Genomic DNA, 17,699 nt, shown 5'->3' on the forward strand with positions numbered 1-17,699 from the left:
CTCATCTGAGTATAGGTGGCTTAAGAAACTGAGCAGCAAGGGCTTTCAATTCCTCACCTCCCTTCAATCTCTGGGAATTTGGAATTGTCCAAAGCTAGCATCCATTCCAGAGGAGGGTCTGCCTCCTTCACTAGAGGAACTTGTCATCATTGGGTGTCCTGTGCTAAAAGAGAGATGCCAACCAGGAAAAGGACGCTACTGGCACAAAATATCCCACATCCCTTGCATCAACATAGATGGCAAGGTGATATGAAGCTGATGGTCCAGGTATCATCTCTCAAGGAATGTTTTAATATTAATAATAATATTATTATTAATCATGTTGAGTAGTGGCTGCTTTGGGAGGCCTTCAATAGGCGACAACCGGATTCCTATATTTGCTTCTGTATTTTTTTTTTGGGGTAAACGATTGCTATGTTTGCTTGGTCCCTTTTCACTGATTTGTATTATAACTTTATGAATGTGTTACTCTTTCTCCTAAGTTTGGAGTTTTTCCCATTCAGTTTTCTCCCAGCAAGATTTTAACCAGGCCACTTTAACCTAATTTTTTATTTTATTTTAGCAAATTTTTACTTATGAGCTAGTAATGCATTTTATTTAATGCATTGAGAATAGGCAATCAACAAAGAAATGGAGATGCAAAGAGCTCATTGCTCAAGTGGGTACAAAGAGCTTGTGGAATGATGACCACTAAATGACTTCCTTTACTATAACTTGTCTTCCTGAAATAGAAAGTATGTGCCAACTAATTTTGGCCAATCAAATCCTTATACCAAGCCTTCGTCACTTATTCAAAAAGTGCATTATTCATCTAATTGATATGTGATAAATTGGTGATGATTATGCGTTTTAACTGAGTTCTAAGGAAAATTAAGGATAGTAATACATCAGTACTAAAACGTGAATTTGTGAAAAAATGGTTCGATTTTATTCATGAATTTTGTGAAAAAGTTCTTTCCTTTTTGATCGAATTCATGTCGGTACGTAATCTCTTTCTTCAATCCAAATATAAATTCTTAATCTTTGTATGGCTTTATTCGTTTTTGTTTAAATTTAATCTTTGCAATGCTTATTTGCTGGATTTCTGATTGGATTGAGCTCTAATTCATTTGGATTTATTTGTTAATTTGTATTGGCTTGATTGTAATTCTCTCAGATACATTGGTTTTATATTAATTTTTTTTAGCAAAATTCATGTTTTTAGTTTTAATTTTTATGTTTTTATCATTATTAAACTAAATACATATACTTGATGCAAAATTTGGATTCTTTAGAGGAGCAGATTCTAGTTTTTCAGTTTGATTTATAGTTTTGTTTAATTAGGAATATAGTGAAATTGAAAATGAACAGAAAAGGGTTAGTGAGAAAATGACAAGTTTTCTTTGTGTTTATTACAAAATTAGCAAGTTGAAATTTTTGAGAGTATATTGCTTCTTGGAGCAGGTATTGTTTCGAGAGTGTGAATCCCATGTCGGGAATTGAAGTGTTACGTAAATAGTTTGAATGATCTCGGGCGTCTCCACCTGTTGCCAATTGGTTTTGGGTTGGATGCTCGAATAGTAATAGAATAAAAGGTTTTGTTGTTTTTTTATTATCTTTCGTTGTTTGAGTGGGGAATATAATCTTTATACAAATTGCTTCCTAATCGTGTTTATGACTGGTTTCTGTATTTACTTTTAATGCTTAGTATATTAATGGCATCGCGTACTTCCTAAGTTTTCATGGTCATGTGTTTGTATGGTTATGTATGTATGTGTGTGATCTTCATCCTGACTTTAAATGCCCAAAACAAGGATTTCATTGAGGGCTAAGTAGATTTCTTTTAACTTGTTCTTATGTCATCGGGGAAGGTTAGAGTTGTTTATCCTTTTTCGTATTTCAGTCAATTGGTGTATTTTTTGACATCTGTGCTAAGTGCTTCGTGAAAATTGATATATGTTGTCTTAATAGTTGTGTTTCAATTGCCTTTTCTGAGCTTCTTCCTTCCTGTCCGATATCTATTTTCTATCATTTTTCATAGGATATTAGGTCCATAGTGTGCTGGTTGCTTTATGTTTGTATATTCTCGTGTTTTTTCATTACAATGTTGAACTCGGTGAAATGCTAGTATGAATTGAAGTGGTTCCCATTGTCTTTGAGTGATTCCTATCACAACAATCAGGGAGGAAATCCCTCTCTCTTTTTTTTTTTTCACTCTAGGATTATCCAAAAGATGCAACACTGAAGATGACACGTCCCGACCCTGATATTCCCCGAATACCAGGATAGGCACGTGCTGGCCAACACCCGAGGGTGACGAAAGCCATTTATTGAATACAAGAGTAATGATTAGGAGGAAATATACACGCATAAATAATCATAGAGGAAATTAAGTGAATTAAACAGAGTTTAAGAAGATAGCTAGAGTGCACAGAACACGCTCTAAAACAAGATCACAAAGAAAAGATCATTACAAGATATCACACAAGTGGATGATAGACCGCTACTGGTAGGGAAATGCCTTGTACGTGTGTCATAGTCCTCGTTTCTAAGACCTGAATGGGGGCGCAAAACAAAGATGAGTGGACCAAGTTCATATATACAATAATAATAAAACAGTTATCAAGATATTAAGCCCCACAATTTATATAAAGAAAACTACTAGCATAATAAGTGATAGGTTTACTGAAAATCCTAGCATGCCAAAAACATCTCAAAAGACATATCGTAGAAAAACATCGTGGAAATCAAAATGTCAATTGTCTCACAAATCGTCTCATAAGTGCGGTGTGCTGCTAGTAAGATCACTGAATAAATATAACTCCTGGCCCTATGCCAGCACTGTGGTCTCTGCGCCCGTAGCCAGAGATTACCAACTCCCAGCCCAATGCCTGCTCCGTGTCCCTCAGCCCGTAGCTAGGGATTATTTCTCCCGGCCTAACTGCCAACACCAGATCCTCGCCCCAGGCAGTATAGTGTCCTCTAGGTACGCACAAATAGTTACGCCTCTCATAACTAACCACTTCATAGTATAAAGTCATCCATCATCTATATTATAAAGAGGGGTTTCTAAAACATGTTCTAGCATCCTATCGTCATCCATCAGATAGTCTACCAGTTCATGGTTTTTATAGAAAATACGATATATTAAAATATAGTTCAATATAGGCCAACAATTAATTCCTTGCAAAATAACGAGACGATAATCAACATTTCATTAAAATGCTTAACATAAAACCAATCCATAAACTCGTAAGACATGCTTTTCATTTATGAAATTAAACAATGAAATCATGTAATTTTAGAAGGGGTCCACTCACAGATACTTCGTAGCAGCAAAGTTGTGCGGAAAAGGATTAAGAAAATCCCCACTAGCAAGTTCACCTAAGTACAAAAATGTACAATTTATCAAACTATGCCCAACGGTAGAATTATAGGAAATGGACGCCAAAAACGGATTCGGAACATCAAAATTGGCCTAGGAGAGATTTTGGGTTTTTGGGTCCTAAGGTTTTTAGTTAAAAAGGATTAGGGTGAAAATGGGTGGTTTGGGCTTAAACCCAAACCCACACAAACATACACACACACGGCACAACACACACACGTGCACACACTCACACGGACACACAACACACGCTACAAAAACACACACACATGCACAGCATGCGCGCGCGCACACACACACACACACGGCACAACACACACACACGTGCATACACTCACACGGACACACATACACACGCTACACAAACACACACATGCGCAGCATGCATACGCATGCACGGCATGCACACACACACGCACACAGAGCCCACATACACACGCACACACTCACGCACTGCACAACCCAACAGGCCTCACACACGGGGCCGGGCTTTAAACCCTTTCTAAATAAAAACGGCCCAAGGACCTTTGGGTCATTAAAATAAATAACAGAAAATAAATTAAAAGAAATAGAATGGGGGTTTGGTCTGTCCAGAATGGCCTGAAGGGCCTGCGCATGCAGATCGGGGAAGAACACCAGAAAATGGTGATCGGAATTCATCCCGATTCCGATTTGAAACTAAAACTAAATAAAAATAGGAAGTTAAATCATAAAAATGATGCTGAAAAAGAAGGGAAACAGAATTTTACCACAAATAGGATCAAATGGGGTCGAGATTGGCCAAGTTCGTGTACGAGCTTCGACGGATTTTGTCGTCGGGTTCTGGAAGAACGAAAATAGAGTGCATGCACAGATTAGAACCTTCCATTTGGACTGAGAACAACTCAACAAAAACAGAATAGGGCAGCGAGCCTTACCTGTGTTGGAGTTTCGGAGATTTGAAGCTCTCGGCTTTAATGGCAGAACACACAGAGGTGTTCTAATGATGCATGCAGGATTACAGTTGAGTTCCTCAAGCCCTAAGGATTCTAGATATGTGGTTATTTTGTTGGATTTGTTTAGATTTCGAAAAGGGAGGGGGGACGAGAGCTCTCGGAGCTCTGGGGAGAATGGAAACTTCCGAGAGTTAGAGAGAGAGAGAGAGGAAACTAAGTTTTTCAGAAATATAAGGAAGGAAGAGGATAGGGCTCACGGGTTGGGTCATTGGACCTAACCTTGGGCCTTAAGTTAACACAAAGGGGGCTGGGCTTGGCCCAATGAAATCTAGGTTATTTTGGGTAAGGGAAAGTTTGTAAGCACTTTTATTCCGACTCAGATCCTTATTCCTTACGAAAGGTTTTTTGAAAGTTGAAACGATATAGCACTAGGCCCAAGGTTGAGACCAGGTTAGAAGGGTTAGATTGGTGTTTGGCATGTAAAGACTAGTGGTATGATATTGGGATACGTTTTTAGGTATATGGGGCCAGTACCTGTAAGCTTGAAGACAACCTAGATAGGTTCGGGATATAACAGAGTGCTTGTCTATACTTTTGTTTTTGTAGTTAAGAGAATATGTAATTGCTTCGCAATCATTAGATTTGTAAACTTATTACTTGGGGTGCCCTTTGCCTTGCTGTGCTGAATAACAATGAGAATATATTACTGAATTCTAACAGGAAAAAGGCAGGCCACTCCCAAAATTTGGTGAATGGGACGTCAATGATCCTGCTTCGGCTGAGGGGTTTACTGTGATCTTTAACAAGGCTAGGGATGAGAAGAAGACAGGTGGAAAACCAGAGTCACCAGGAAAGGTTGATCCTACTATCAGGCATGGAGGAGGAGTGAATCCTGGCACTGGCAGTCCTTCGTCTGTAAGATTTTTTCTCATTTAACTGTTGTCTCGTTTCTTTCTCAAATGTTTTGATATATACATGAGTCAGCCAATAGAAATACATTCTTTGCGGTTTTCTTAATTGCAAATTTGCAAGTTATTGCTTTTCAAGTGACGTTGGTAGTACAAAATACAACTATATGTAACACTGCCTTATTGGTCAAACTCAGCATACCATTTTATGTGAAAATCAATGCAACTGACATATATAGAACTCTAGAAAGGAAATGTGGCGAAAGACAGATCTAATGTTAGGGCCAAGATATTTGAAAAATAAAAGAACACAAGATGACTCGGCTGTTTTATCTGCATTATTCCATGCGAGTGGAATCGGCATACGTTAACTCGGGTTCTGTCTCCTTTTGGACAGATGTAGCCTAATAGGAACATTTGTTTGTTTTATTGTGAACAATTGAAAGAACTAATGGCCCTGGAAATATTTGCTCTTGTCAATTGATCATTGTGTGACCTTTTTGTTTTTTCTATGCGTTTTCTGTATCTGCTGCGTTTCCAATAGTAGACTAATAGAACGAATAACTGGAGGGTGATTGTTTCTGCTGCGAAAATCTAATATGCTTAAATTCCTCGCTCTTTGCGGATGATTTTATTTGGTTTGATTTCCTGGTGCACAGAAAAAATGGTTTTGCTGGCAGAGGTTTTGACAATTTTGTTCTCCCAAGTGCTCCAACGGAGGAGCACGGTGTTCGTAACTGGCTGCACTATATTTCCTCGCTCACTCTCTGTCTATGAAATTGGCAGCCGGGGAAGAAGTTTGAAGCAATGGGTAGCAGTTTGCCAAAGGAAATCGTACGTGGTATCCTTTTGAGACTACCTCCTAAAGCTTTGATCCAATGCACCTCGGTGTCCAAGCCTTGGAACTCCATGATAAAAAATCCCAGCGTTATTCGCACCCACCTCAGCCGTACCATCGATTTTACCCAGTTTGGCACCCACCACCTCCTTCTGCAATGTGTTCGTGGAGGCAATCCAATGGAGCAGAATTACTATTTGCATTATGATAGCCATGCTTTTGATGAGTACTGCAAGCTAGAATATCCAAGTGTTCCCAAGCGCAATAGATTTCTTCGTGTGGTGGCAATACGGGGATCCGAATACTTTTTATGGGGGTTTATTCACTTGCTAGAGGATTGCGGAGTAGTCCTCATTCGTTTGATCTCGTTTGTAAAGGTTTTGATTCACGCAAATTTCAGGCCTCTGTAGTGTTTGATAATCATCTGCTTAGTCCGCCTTGTAGCATAATTCGTCGAGAGCGAGGATCTAACCATGTACAAGTCCCAACCATACAGTATTAAGAAACATATCTAACCTTAATTGAAGGAGACAAGGGTTGTGGGAAGATTGTTGAGTGAATATTCATATGCAACAAAAAGGAAATTAAGAAGTTGGTTCCTTTCTGTCGGTTTCTTTTTGGTTTTTATGGAATTGGCTTTTATGTATTTTGCGGAATTGGTTCACTTTAGCACTACTAATTTTATTGTTGGGAGAACGATTAGTGAAAATCAAATTTCACATGGTAGACACAAGTTACTTGTCATAAGTCTAAAATTACTTGTCACTGATTCAGTTTCACCAAGCTTAATTCGTCTCACTTAATCTTCAAAATTAACATAATAAGCTAGTACTTTCACTTTATGAAAATCTTGCTCTCGTTTCCTTCAACATCTAGATGTCCACTAATTATAAGGAAAATCAACGAAAAATTAAAAAAAAAACTTTAGTTTTAATGAAAAATGACAAATAAAGGTGTAATGAATAGTACCATGGAAAAGGTACAAACGTGGTTTTTAAGTTAACAGTACCGAGAGTGTTTTGTTAAAACTCTCTTAATTATATGCTAATCTTCAAATTGATCATAATCAAATATGGCTCTGTGAGTAATAAGTAGTATAACTACAAGACGGTAAAGCATAATACATGGTAACTTCGATAAATCTGGTGTCCTTAGGAGCATTTTCTTTTTCTTTGTGTTGTAAGGCCCAAGTTGTTTTAGTGTCTTTTACTGTTTAAAAGTGATTGTCTCTACATTACATACAGTGGCAACCAATTACGCTCACAAAATAATATAATCAGCGTTGCAAGGGAATGTTGCTCAGTTGTTTACGAGTCACCTTTCCACCCGAAGTTTCATGTTTGGTTCACCATCTCCAAAATCGATCGCATAAGGGAAAAAAGAAATTCTAGCAATGATCTCTCAATTAAAAATTCATGATTATTGATCTCTTAACTTCTCAAAACGTGCAACTATAGTCATTTTTGTCAAAACAAGTCGTGTTGAAAAAAACATTGCTACAATTGTGTTAAAGTTAAAAGACTATTGCTCCAATTGGGTTAAAATTGAGAAACCATTTCTACAATTTTCTCATTTAGTTTTCCATATTCGCTTCTTTATTCGGCCTCACGTGCGTGGCACGTGACTCATTTTGACAGAAATTTTAGCAGTGTTGATGAAAATGATTATAGATGCACATTTTAATGAGTTAAGAGACCAATGATCATGAATTTTTAATTAAGAGATCATTATTTTAATTTAGTTAAAGTTAAGAGACCATTGTCACAATTTTCTTCAATGAAAAAAAAAAAAAGAAATATATATATATATATATATATATATATATATATATAACTGTGTAGGACATTGGAGAAAAGAAAGCAATCAAAATGATAAAACAATATGACCCCACGAAAAATAAAGAGAGGAAAAAGAGGAATCTAAGTTTCGTTTTGGGCAGAAAGAAGAAGACATTATGCTCTTTCAACAGCTAATTATCGCAGCAATAACCAGCCATATAATTTTTGCAACTTATAGTAATTTATTTTTTTTCCCCAAAAAAGTTCTTGAAGTTTGCATTTTAGTCCCCATCCATTTATCCTATCCGGATCACTTTTCAGATTTTCCCATAAATCCTCACCTATCACTGCCTGCCACGTCTCACTCTCCCTATCTCTATTCTTTCCCGTACTCTCCCCCTCAGCACTCACTCTCTTCTCTCTCAGCTCAACTCTCTCTCTCTCCCTCTCTCTCTCGGACTCTCTCCCCGATCGAACCCACACACACCCACGCACACTCAAAGTGGCACCCCGGCAACACCACCACCATGCTCACCCTCGCGAGAATCTCCCCTCCCTCTTCCCCGTCTCAGTGAAGCTCGGTGAAGCCCAGAAACCCAGGAGATCTCCGGCGAACCCCCGTGACTCTCGAGCGAAAGTCCGGCCAGTTCCCGGCCACCTATCGTCGTGAAACAGGTACCAATCTCTTCCTCTCACCTGTACCTTCGTTTTGGCACTTAAATCGTAGACTAGGGTGGCGTCGTCCGGAGCTTCGAAGCTCCGGCCTCCTTTTCCCGGCAAGAAACAAACCCAGGCCCTTCGGGCCTTTGGCCCGCTACAACCTAAACCCAACCCTTGCAACTACACAGGCCTTCGGGCCAAGTCACACGGGCCCTTGGCCCAATAATTAGTTCTCATCATTTTAATTTGTGCAGTTGTGACTATTTTTGAGTCTGTATTTGTTGATCACAAGCAGAGTTAGATTTGAACTTCCATGTAAGTTCTTATTATAGCAGCTATAGGCATATAACGAGACTAAATCATGATATATGATCAAGGGATCCTTGTGATCAGATATGGCTAGGGTTTATTAGGTGTGTGATCCTCATCATCAACTATACTTTTTACAAGGGATATCATTCATAACCCAGCTATAGGCATGCCGATATCGTTGAAAGTACTAAAACAATGAAAAATATGAAGTCTTACCCTACGTGAAGCTTCCGAAACTATTTTAACTTTGACGTATTTTTCTCAAATTATTTTGATTAGTTGAAATTTATTTTTATTTCCATGTATAGCCATGAATCATCTTATCTCTTACTTAAGAATCATCTTATTTACGGTTATTTTATAAGCAACCTTGATCTGAATCCGCCCCATTACCATCCCTAGCTATTCCTAAATTGTCACCTCCAGAATGCTTTACTACGAGTCCATTAATTGATTATTTCACTTTTACTATAAATTTGTATGTGATTGCGCAGGCATCAATCATTAGTTCTCATCATTTTAATTTGTGCAGTTGTGACTATTTCTGAGCCCCAACAGATCAAGCTTCCAAATTTCCAAGAAACTAGTCTTTGACTGTTACTCTTCCCGAACGGAGTCAGATTTAACTTCCAATGTAATTTCTTATTAGTCAACTGAATAATACATTAGTTGTTTTTTCATTTTACTTGAACTACATTTTATTCATTTGTTTCTTCACTTAATTTGTGCAGTTCTGCACCTCAATATTGCTCAAGGACGGTTCATTCACTATTTCTTCGACTGCTTGGAGTTCTCTTCGCTCTTAACATGGCACTCGGAGAGGTTTTTCTTGCGGAGTTTCTACAGTTGCTGCTCGACAGGTTGACTCGTCGCGAGGTTCTCAACTATTTTGGAAACTTCCGGGGTGTTGGAAAGAAGCTGGACAAGTGGAGGGCCACGTTATCTACAATCGCAGCGGTGCTGAGCGACGCCGAGGAAAGACAATTGACTGACCATCTTGTAAAACTGTGGCTCGATGATCTCAGAGACCTGGCTTATGATGTTGAAGACATGTTGGACAAATTTGCCACTCAAATGTTGAAGCGTATGATAGAGGGATGTGTCAGTGCGAGCAACAAGGTGCGGAACTCACTTTTCAAAATTAAATTCAATTGGGATATGAACTCCGAAATGAAGAAGATTACGGAGCGGTTGCAAGACATATCTGAACGGAAAGACAAGTTTGGCTTGAAAGATACTGGGACGTCTGCTAAGGAATCGCAAAGACTACCAAGTTCAGGCGTATTAGATGAAAAGCTTGTTGTTGGAAGAGACGGTGACAAAGGGGAGATTATTGAATTGTTGTCCAGAAAATACGAGCGTGCAGGTGCTGTCAATTTTGGTGTAGTTGCTATAGTTGGCCTGCCAGGAGTTGGGAAGACGACACTTGCTCAACTTGTATTCAACAACAAAGATGATGCCATGAAGGAGTTTGAGCTCAAGGTCTGGGTATCTGTGTCCGATGACTTCGATGTGGTGCGAGTGACAAAGGCAATTCTTCAATCAATCACATCCCAACCCGTTCAAGTGGAGGAGTTTAGTAAAATGCAGCATGATTTGAGTGAGCAATTAAGAGGAAAAAAGTTTTTAATTGTTTTAGATGATATTTGGGACAAAGATGACTATGATCTATACGATCTCTGGACAAGACTTCAATCCCCTTTTGGCGTCGGAGCAGGAGGAAGTAAGATAATTGTGACAACCCGTGACAGGAATGTTGCAAAGATTACGGGAGCCGCTGGAGTTCATAATTTGGAGTGTATGGCAGATGATGATTGTATGGAAATATTTGAGCGACACGCGTTTGGGGAAAATAATAACGGAAAACCAGTAAATTATGAGGTAATTCGGACGAAAATTGTTGGAAAATGTTGTGGATTACCATTAGCTGCAAGAACTCTCGGTGGTCTTTTACGTCGCCAAGAAAAAGAAGAGTGGGGAGAAATATTGGACAACAAATTATGGAATCTAGCAGATAAGAGTGGCCTTCTTCCTGTACTAAAGTTGAGCTATCCCTATCTTCCATCACATTTGAAGAGGTGTTTTGCCTATTGCTCAATACTTCCAAATGACTATGAATTTGGGGAGAAGGAGCTCGTACTTTTGTGGATGGCAGAGGGTTTGATTCAACAAAAACATGACGACAATAAACAAATGGAGGATTTGGGCCGCGACTACTTTCGAGAATTATTAGCAAGGTCGTTGTTTCAAGAATCAAGCAAAAACAATTCACGATATGTCATGCATGACCTCATTAATGATTTAGCACGATGGGCAGTAGGTGAAATATGTTTTAGATTGGAAGATAAGCAAGGTGATAACTTGCAAAGCACTTGCTTTCGAAGGGCTCGCCATTCGTCTTTCATTGCTGGTCAATTTGATGGAGTTATGAGATTTGAGGACTTTCCAAAAGCTGAACGTTTACGAACATTCCTGCCACTTTCACTTTCAGATTCCAGGGGATGGTACAAATATTTGTCTCGTAAGGTTACTTTTGAGTTATTACCACAGTTGCAATACTTACGAGTGCTCTCTTTCAATGGCTACAAAATAACTGAGCTGTCAAAGTCAATCGGTGATTTGAGGTTGTTACAGTATCTTGACCTATCCTACACATTGATAACCAGTTTGCCCAAATCAACAAGCACTCTTTACTACTTGCAAACATTGATATTGGAAGGTTGTTATAAATTGAAGTCATTGCTTGCGGACTTGAGCAATCTAATTAAGTTGCGCCATCTCAACAACTCAGGTGTATATTCGTTGGAAAGAATGCCTTCGCAACTAGGTCGATTGACGAATCTACAATCACTGCCTCTTTTTGTGGTGAGCGAAGGTAGTGATCAGTCAGGGATAAGAGAGATAGGGCCCCTATTGCATCTCCGAGGGACATTGTGCCTCTCAAAATTGGAGAATGTGATTGATGTTGAGGATGCCAGGAGGGCCAACTTGAAATGCAAGGAGAGGCTTGATTCGTTGGTCCTAGAATGGTCTCGTTCAAGGGACACAAGAGAAACGGAATCCATTGTGCTTGGCATGTTACACCCTCATAGAAAGATCAAGGAGCTCACCATCAAGAGTTATGCCGAAAAGAAATTTTCATCATGGGTTGGAGGTTCTTTCTTCTCTAATATGGTGCTTGTGCGCTTAGAGGAATGTAACAATTGTTTATCGTTGCCACCTCTCGGACAATTGCCTCAACTCAAAGAGCTCTATATTAGAGGAATGAATGCGGTGGAAAGTGTTGGTGCTGAGTTTTATGGCGAGTGTGTCTTGGCTTTTCCGTTGTTAGAGATTCTCGAGTTTGTGGATATGCAGCATTGGAAGGTGTGGCTTCCCTTCCAACTGGATCACGGAAGTGGTGTTTTCCCTTGCCTGGAAAGGCTTTCAATAAAAAAATGTTCCAAGTTGGAAGGTAAGCTGCCAGAGAAGCTCGATTTGTTAGCCAAACTTGAAATTGTTAAATGTGAGGAATTGGTGGTTTCGATTGCCAACTACAAACAACTTCGTCAAATAAACATTGACGGTTGTAAAGTATTGGTACATACAGATGCTAAGGTTGAGTTTGAGTTATTAGAGTCCTTGTGGCTTTCAAACATTTCGGAGGTGATGTCTTTGCAAACAGGGGAATTGTTCAGGAAGGGATTAAGCAAGGTTAGAGATTTGAAGATCAGTGGATGTGAGAAGCTGACGTCTTTATGGAAGAATGAGGGTAGATTATTGCGGCGGTTGACTTGTCTTGGCCGTTTGGAAATTGAAGACAACTCTCGTCTAGTTGAAGAATTGGGAAAAGAAGCAGAGGAGTTGCGGCAATTGGAAATATTGGAGTGCAAGCTTGAATGTCTGGAGTTAAAAAAGTGCGGAAATCTTTTAAAGCTACCAAAAGGGTTAAATCAGTTGTCGTCTCTTCAAGAGCTTCGCATATACAAATGTTCATCTCTAGTTTCTTTTCCAGATGTTGGTCTGCCACATTCTCTTAAAAACATCGAGATTATAGAGTGCGATTCGTTGATATATTTTGCAAAATTCCAGATTCCCCAAAATCTCAGAAGAATAGGGATAAGAGGTTGCAAAAGTTTGAAATCACTAGTAGATGAGGAGGGTGTTGGTTCTTCTCATGGTTGTCTTGAGTACTTGGATATCCAAGGATGTAAATCTCTGACGTCGTTATCATTGAGTGGTCAGCTCCTCAAGACACTTAAACACCTCGGGATATCTGGTTGTGAACAACTGGAGTTAATCGCACAGGACGGGTTCTTGTACGACAACACTAATTACTGTCTTGAATATTTTAGGATATGGATATGTGAAAATCTGAAATCCTTACCGGATGGCTTATGCCACCTCAGCAATCTTCAACAGCTACGTATTTACAAATGTGGAAGTCTTGTTTCCATCCCGAGACTGAGTGGGGGGAGAAGACCTTCCAACCTGAGACATTTGAGCATCGACTACCGTGAAGGTTTGACTTTTCCTCCCAACCTAACATCACTTGATATTAGGAAGGTAAAGAGCTATAAGTCATTGTGGGAGTTGGAATTGTGGGGGTTGCACAAACTCACCTCTCTTATAATGGATGGTGAAGAAGACCCGGATACGGTGTCGTTTCCACCCGACATGGTCCGCATGGAGACGCTCTTCCCCAAATCTCTCACTCGACTCAGAATAGTTGGCTTCCCGAATCTGAAGAAACTGAGCAGCAAGGGCTTTCAATTCCTCACCTCCCTTCAATCTCTGTGGCTCTTCAATTGTCCAAAGCTAGCATCCATTCCAGAGGAGGGTCTGCCTCCTTCACTAGAGGAACTTGGCATCATTAGGTGTCCAGTGCTAAAAGAGAGATGCCAACCAGGAAAAAGACGCTACTGGCACAAAATATCCCACATCCCTTACATAGAGATGGGTGTTAACGAGATATGAAGCTGATGGTCCGGGTATCATTTTCTTGAGGAATGTTTTAATATTAATATTATTATTATTAGTAATCATGTTTATTCTTGTAAAGTAAAGTAATCCACAATATTTCTCGGCCGACGTTTCTTCCGGATTCCTATATTTGCATTTTTTTTTGGGGTAAACGATTGCTATGTTTGCTTGGTCCCTTTTAAACTGATTTGTATTATAACTTTATAAATGTGCTACTCTTTCTCCTAAGTTTGGAGTTTTTCCCATTCAGTTTTCTCCCTGCAAGATTTTAACCAGGCCACTTAAACCGAATCTTTTAATTTATTTTAGCAAATTTTAACTTACGAGCTAGTAATGCATTTTATTTAAGGAAAACTAATGAAAATGGTTTCAAAACTATGAATTTTAACAATAAGGACAAAATAAAAGGTAAAGTGAATAGTATCAGGTTTGACTTTTTAATGTAAAAATATGATTTTTCGTTAAAATATGCAGTACCGTGGATTTTTTGTTAAAACTCTCTTTTATTTAATGCATCGAGAATAAGCAATCAACAAAGAAATGGAAATGCAAGGGGCTCGTTGCTCAAGTTGTGTTGTCTCTAGCATCTAAATGATAATTGGACTTTTGAAAAGTTGCGTTAGCTTCGAGATGCTAACTTGACTATTTTTTTATGTAGGAATTGGTTTCCCAATGTGGAATGGTGACCACTAAATGACTTCTTTTACTATGACTTGTCTTCCTGGAAGTACAAAATACGTGCCAAAGAATTTTGGTCAATCAAATCTTTATACCAAATTTTCGTCATTTATTAAAAAAGTGTACTATTCATCTAATTGACAAGTGATAAATTGATGATAATTATGCGTTTTAACTGAGTTCTAAGAAAAATTAAGCGTAGTAATACATCAGTACTAAAACTTGAATAAGCTGGTTCGATTTTATTCATGGATTTAATATAGTATAGTGATTGTGCAATTTTCTATTTTTTTATTGGAGTCTCAATTTTATTCCAAACGCACAAACCACGTCAGGGCTGACGCCGACTTAATGGCGATACGAATCATCTTTCCGTTCCCGTCAGCAAAATAACGCCGTTCAACCCGAAACAAAAACCGTTGAAGCCTCGTATTCTTTCCCATATTTCACAATGCGATTTATGCCCATTTCTGGCCCAACGTCTCTCTCTCTCTCTCTGCGCTTTCCGAGTCATTTCATTTTCCCGGAAAATAAAAAGGTTCTTTCCTCTTTGATCGAATTCATGTCGGTACGTAATCTCTTTCTTCAATCCGAATATAAATTGTGACATCCCGTCCCGGGATTTTTAAAAACGTACTAGTGAAATGACATTTTAGCCCCTAGTTCGTTTCGTTATTTGGTTTTGGTTGTTTTGTGTGGTGTTGGCAAGCTGAGGGCCACACACACACACTGTCTCACTGTCTCACTGTCTCCCTCTGTCTCTCTCTCTCTCTCTGTGAGTTCCCCGAGCCCCATTCCCTTTCCTCCTCTTCGAAAACGTACGGACAAACCCACAACCACCCTAAACACTAACAGATCGAGGGAACCAAGGACATATTTAAGCTCGTGAGGTCGAGGGGAACACAACCGTAGCAATTTCAGGTGAGAAACATTTAGTTTTCACGTCGTTTCGAAGTGGTCCGAATTGTGTACTGTTCATGCAAAGTTTGTACATTAAGTTTTTGGGTTTTCTGAGCTTGTAGATGTGTTGGTGAGGTCCCAAGGAGCCTCGGAGTGCTTCGTTGGACAAAATTGGACGTCGGGATCGTCCTGTTCTAAGTTGGCCGGTTTTGGAGAAATTTCACAGGTATAATCTCTTAGTTTTAGCCCTTAAAACTTGTTGGGACTTGTTCTACTAGTCTAGGGCTTTCTTTTGGTCCAAAAATCACGAAAAACGGTTGAAAAATGAGTGAGAAAACCTGAGTTGCAGGTTTTCCCAGTTTCCGGCGCCGGCGACGTTGCCGGCGATCGAAGGAAGAAGGCGACGGAATATTCCGTCAATTCTGACGGAATATTCCTAACGCCGTTAACGGAACCAGTTAGAATTAACGGAATATTCCGTCAGTTTGACGGAATATTCCTGACGGCGTTTGTTGACACCGTCAGTGTGCCTGGCACGTGGCCGCGCGTGGGTGGCGCGTAGGTCCGTGCCTGTGCTGGCGCGTGGGGGCGCGTGCGGGGTCCAAAAATTTTTCTAAAAATATGGTTGTGATCCTGAGGTTGTGTAGAGCACGTGGGTATATTCATTTGTCCATTTTGAGCAATGTATGAGAAGTTATTACGAGAAACGGGTTATGTGCTTTAAAGTTAACGTTTTTATAGTTGTTTCGCATCTAGGTGACACGTACCCAGAGGACGAGCGTGCACACGCGAGACAGGGGGGCTACGACCCTTCTACATACCAATGAGTGGGCTTTTGTTTTCCGTATATACCTATATACATTTATATTCCCAGAAATTGAATTAAAAAGGGTTATTTGCCTTATGCCATTCACTTTATTATTTATCGTTTATGCATCTTTGCATGCATTATTTGTGGCATACATATACATATACATATGTCATATATATTTATATGTGGGTGCTGTGGAGGCATAGGTAAGTGCCAGGTAAGCGTTAATTAACGATTGCATTACATAGTGTTTAGAGATGCTTAGAGAGCTCATAACCTGCACCCCCGGTGTTAGTGCTCCCGCCCAGAGTAGGGCACAGTCCTTCACGTGTTGTTCACCTCCCGCACCATACGCTCAGCTTGGATCCAAGCTAGGTGCATAGGCCTGTCGTACATACCACTTTAGGTGGTTCCGACTCGTAGGTGACCCGCGATTATTCGCACAGCCTTCACGTGATCGTAGCACTAGAGCGTATATATGTATTACACCCAGGCCTGTCGTACAGACCACATAGAGTGGTTCCGACTCGTGGGCAGGTTCAGTTGTTGAGTTTGAGATTGAGCTCTATATGCAGCCGTACAGGTCACGTTAGGTGACTCCGGCTGCCAGATGTTATGTTATTGATATGATTCATACCTGAGCACATACATTTCATTACGAGGTTTTGACCTGGCATATCTTGAGCATGATTGGCATACCCTTGAGCATGTTGGGCATATCTATACATACGTACATATGTTTATTTTCTGGGAAGTATACAGGTTTTACGGTGAGGGGTTAGAATGTATTTTATGAAATGGTTTTCAAGGAGCTTTGTTTTTGCCCACTCACGCTTTTGTTTTGCGCCCCTCCAGGTTCTAGTTGCTTAGCCGTTGCGGTGGTTTCCCTTGAGAGCTTTCCGGCGTTCTGACAGACACTCCACATTGTAGGGTCGCCTTCGGGCGTACTACTGTTGTCGTTTTATTTGGACTACTATAGACCTGCTCTGAATTTGTATCGCACTAACTAGCACTTATTCTAGTACTTGTATGCTAGTTTTTTTTTTTTTTTATTATTCGTACCTTTATATTACTACTTACTAGCTTCCGCACGTGCACATGGCTACGTCACCTTTGAGTGACGGCCAGCACGCTCCGATCTCGGTCGGGGTGTGTCATAAATTCTTAATCTTTTGTATGGCTTTATTTGGTTTTTGTTTAAATTTAATCTTTGAGATGCTTATTTGCTGGGTTTCTGATTGGGTTGAGCTCTAATTCAGTTAGATTTATTCGTTAATTTGTATTGACTTGAGTGTAATTCTCTCAGATGCATTGGTTTTATATTAATTTCTTAGCAAAATTCATGTTTTTAGTTTTAATTTTTATGTTTTTATCATTATTAAAGTAAATACATATACTTGATGCAAAATTTGGATTCTTCAGAGGAGCAGATTATAGTTTTTCCGTTTTATTTATGGTTTTGTTTGATTAGGAATATGGTCAAAATGAAAATGAACAGAAAAGGGTTAGTGAGAAAATGACAAGTTTTCTTTGTGTTTATTACAAAGTTAGTA

At 39.5% G+C, this 17,699-nt stretch overlaps 2 protein-coding genes across 2 annotated transcripts; both read left to right on the forward strand.

The window, feature by feature from the left end:
- Window positions 1-8,243: 8,243 nt before the first annotated feature.
- Window positions 8,244-11,039, forward strand: LOC103967890 (putative disease resistance RPP13-like protein 1; the record flags this gene model as incomplete). Its single annotated transcript, XM_048588646.1, has 3 exons — window positions 8,244-8,498; window positions 9,328-9,429; window positions 9,527-11,039. A coding segment is annotated over exon 3 (1,437 nt), but the record flags the coding sequence as incomplete, so codon positions are not given.
- A 4-nt stretch (window positions 11,040-11,043) lies between these two features.
- Window positions 11,044-14,043, forward strand: LOC125479405 (putative disease resistance protein At3g14460). Its single transcript, XM_048588647.1, has 2 exons — window positions 11,044-13,854; window positions 13,888-14,043. Exon 1 carries the CDS (start codon window positions 11,076-11,078, stop codon window positions 13,749-13,751), a length of 2,676 nt encoding a protein of 891 aa, XP_048444604.1. The 5' UTR covers window positions 11,044-11,075; the 3' UTR covers window positions 13,752-13,854; window positions 13,888-14,043.
- The last annotated feature ends 3,656 nt before the right edge of the window (window positions 14,044-17,699 follow it).

Source organism: the organism of the source record quoted next, unplaced genomic scaffold, assembly GCF_019419815.1.
Source record: "Pyrus x bretschneideri cultivar Hongxiangsu unplaced genomic scaffold, Pyrus_bretschneideri_v1 Contig284, whole genome shotgun sequence".
NCBI lineage: Eukaryota > Viridiplantae > Streptophyta > Magnoliopsida > Rosales > Rosaceae > Pyrus > Pyrus x bretschneideri.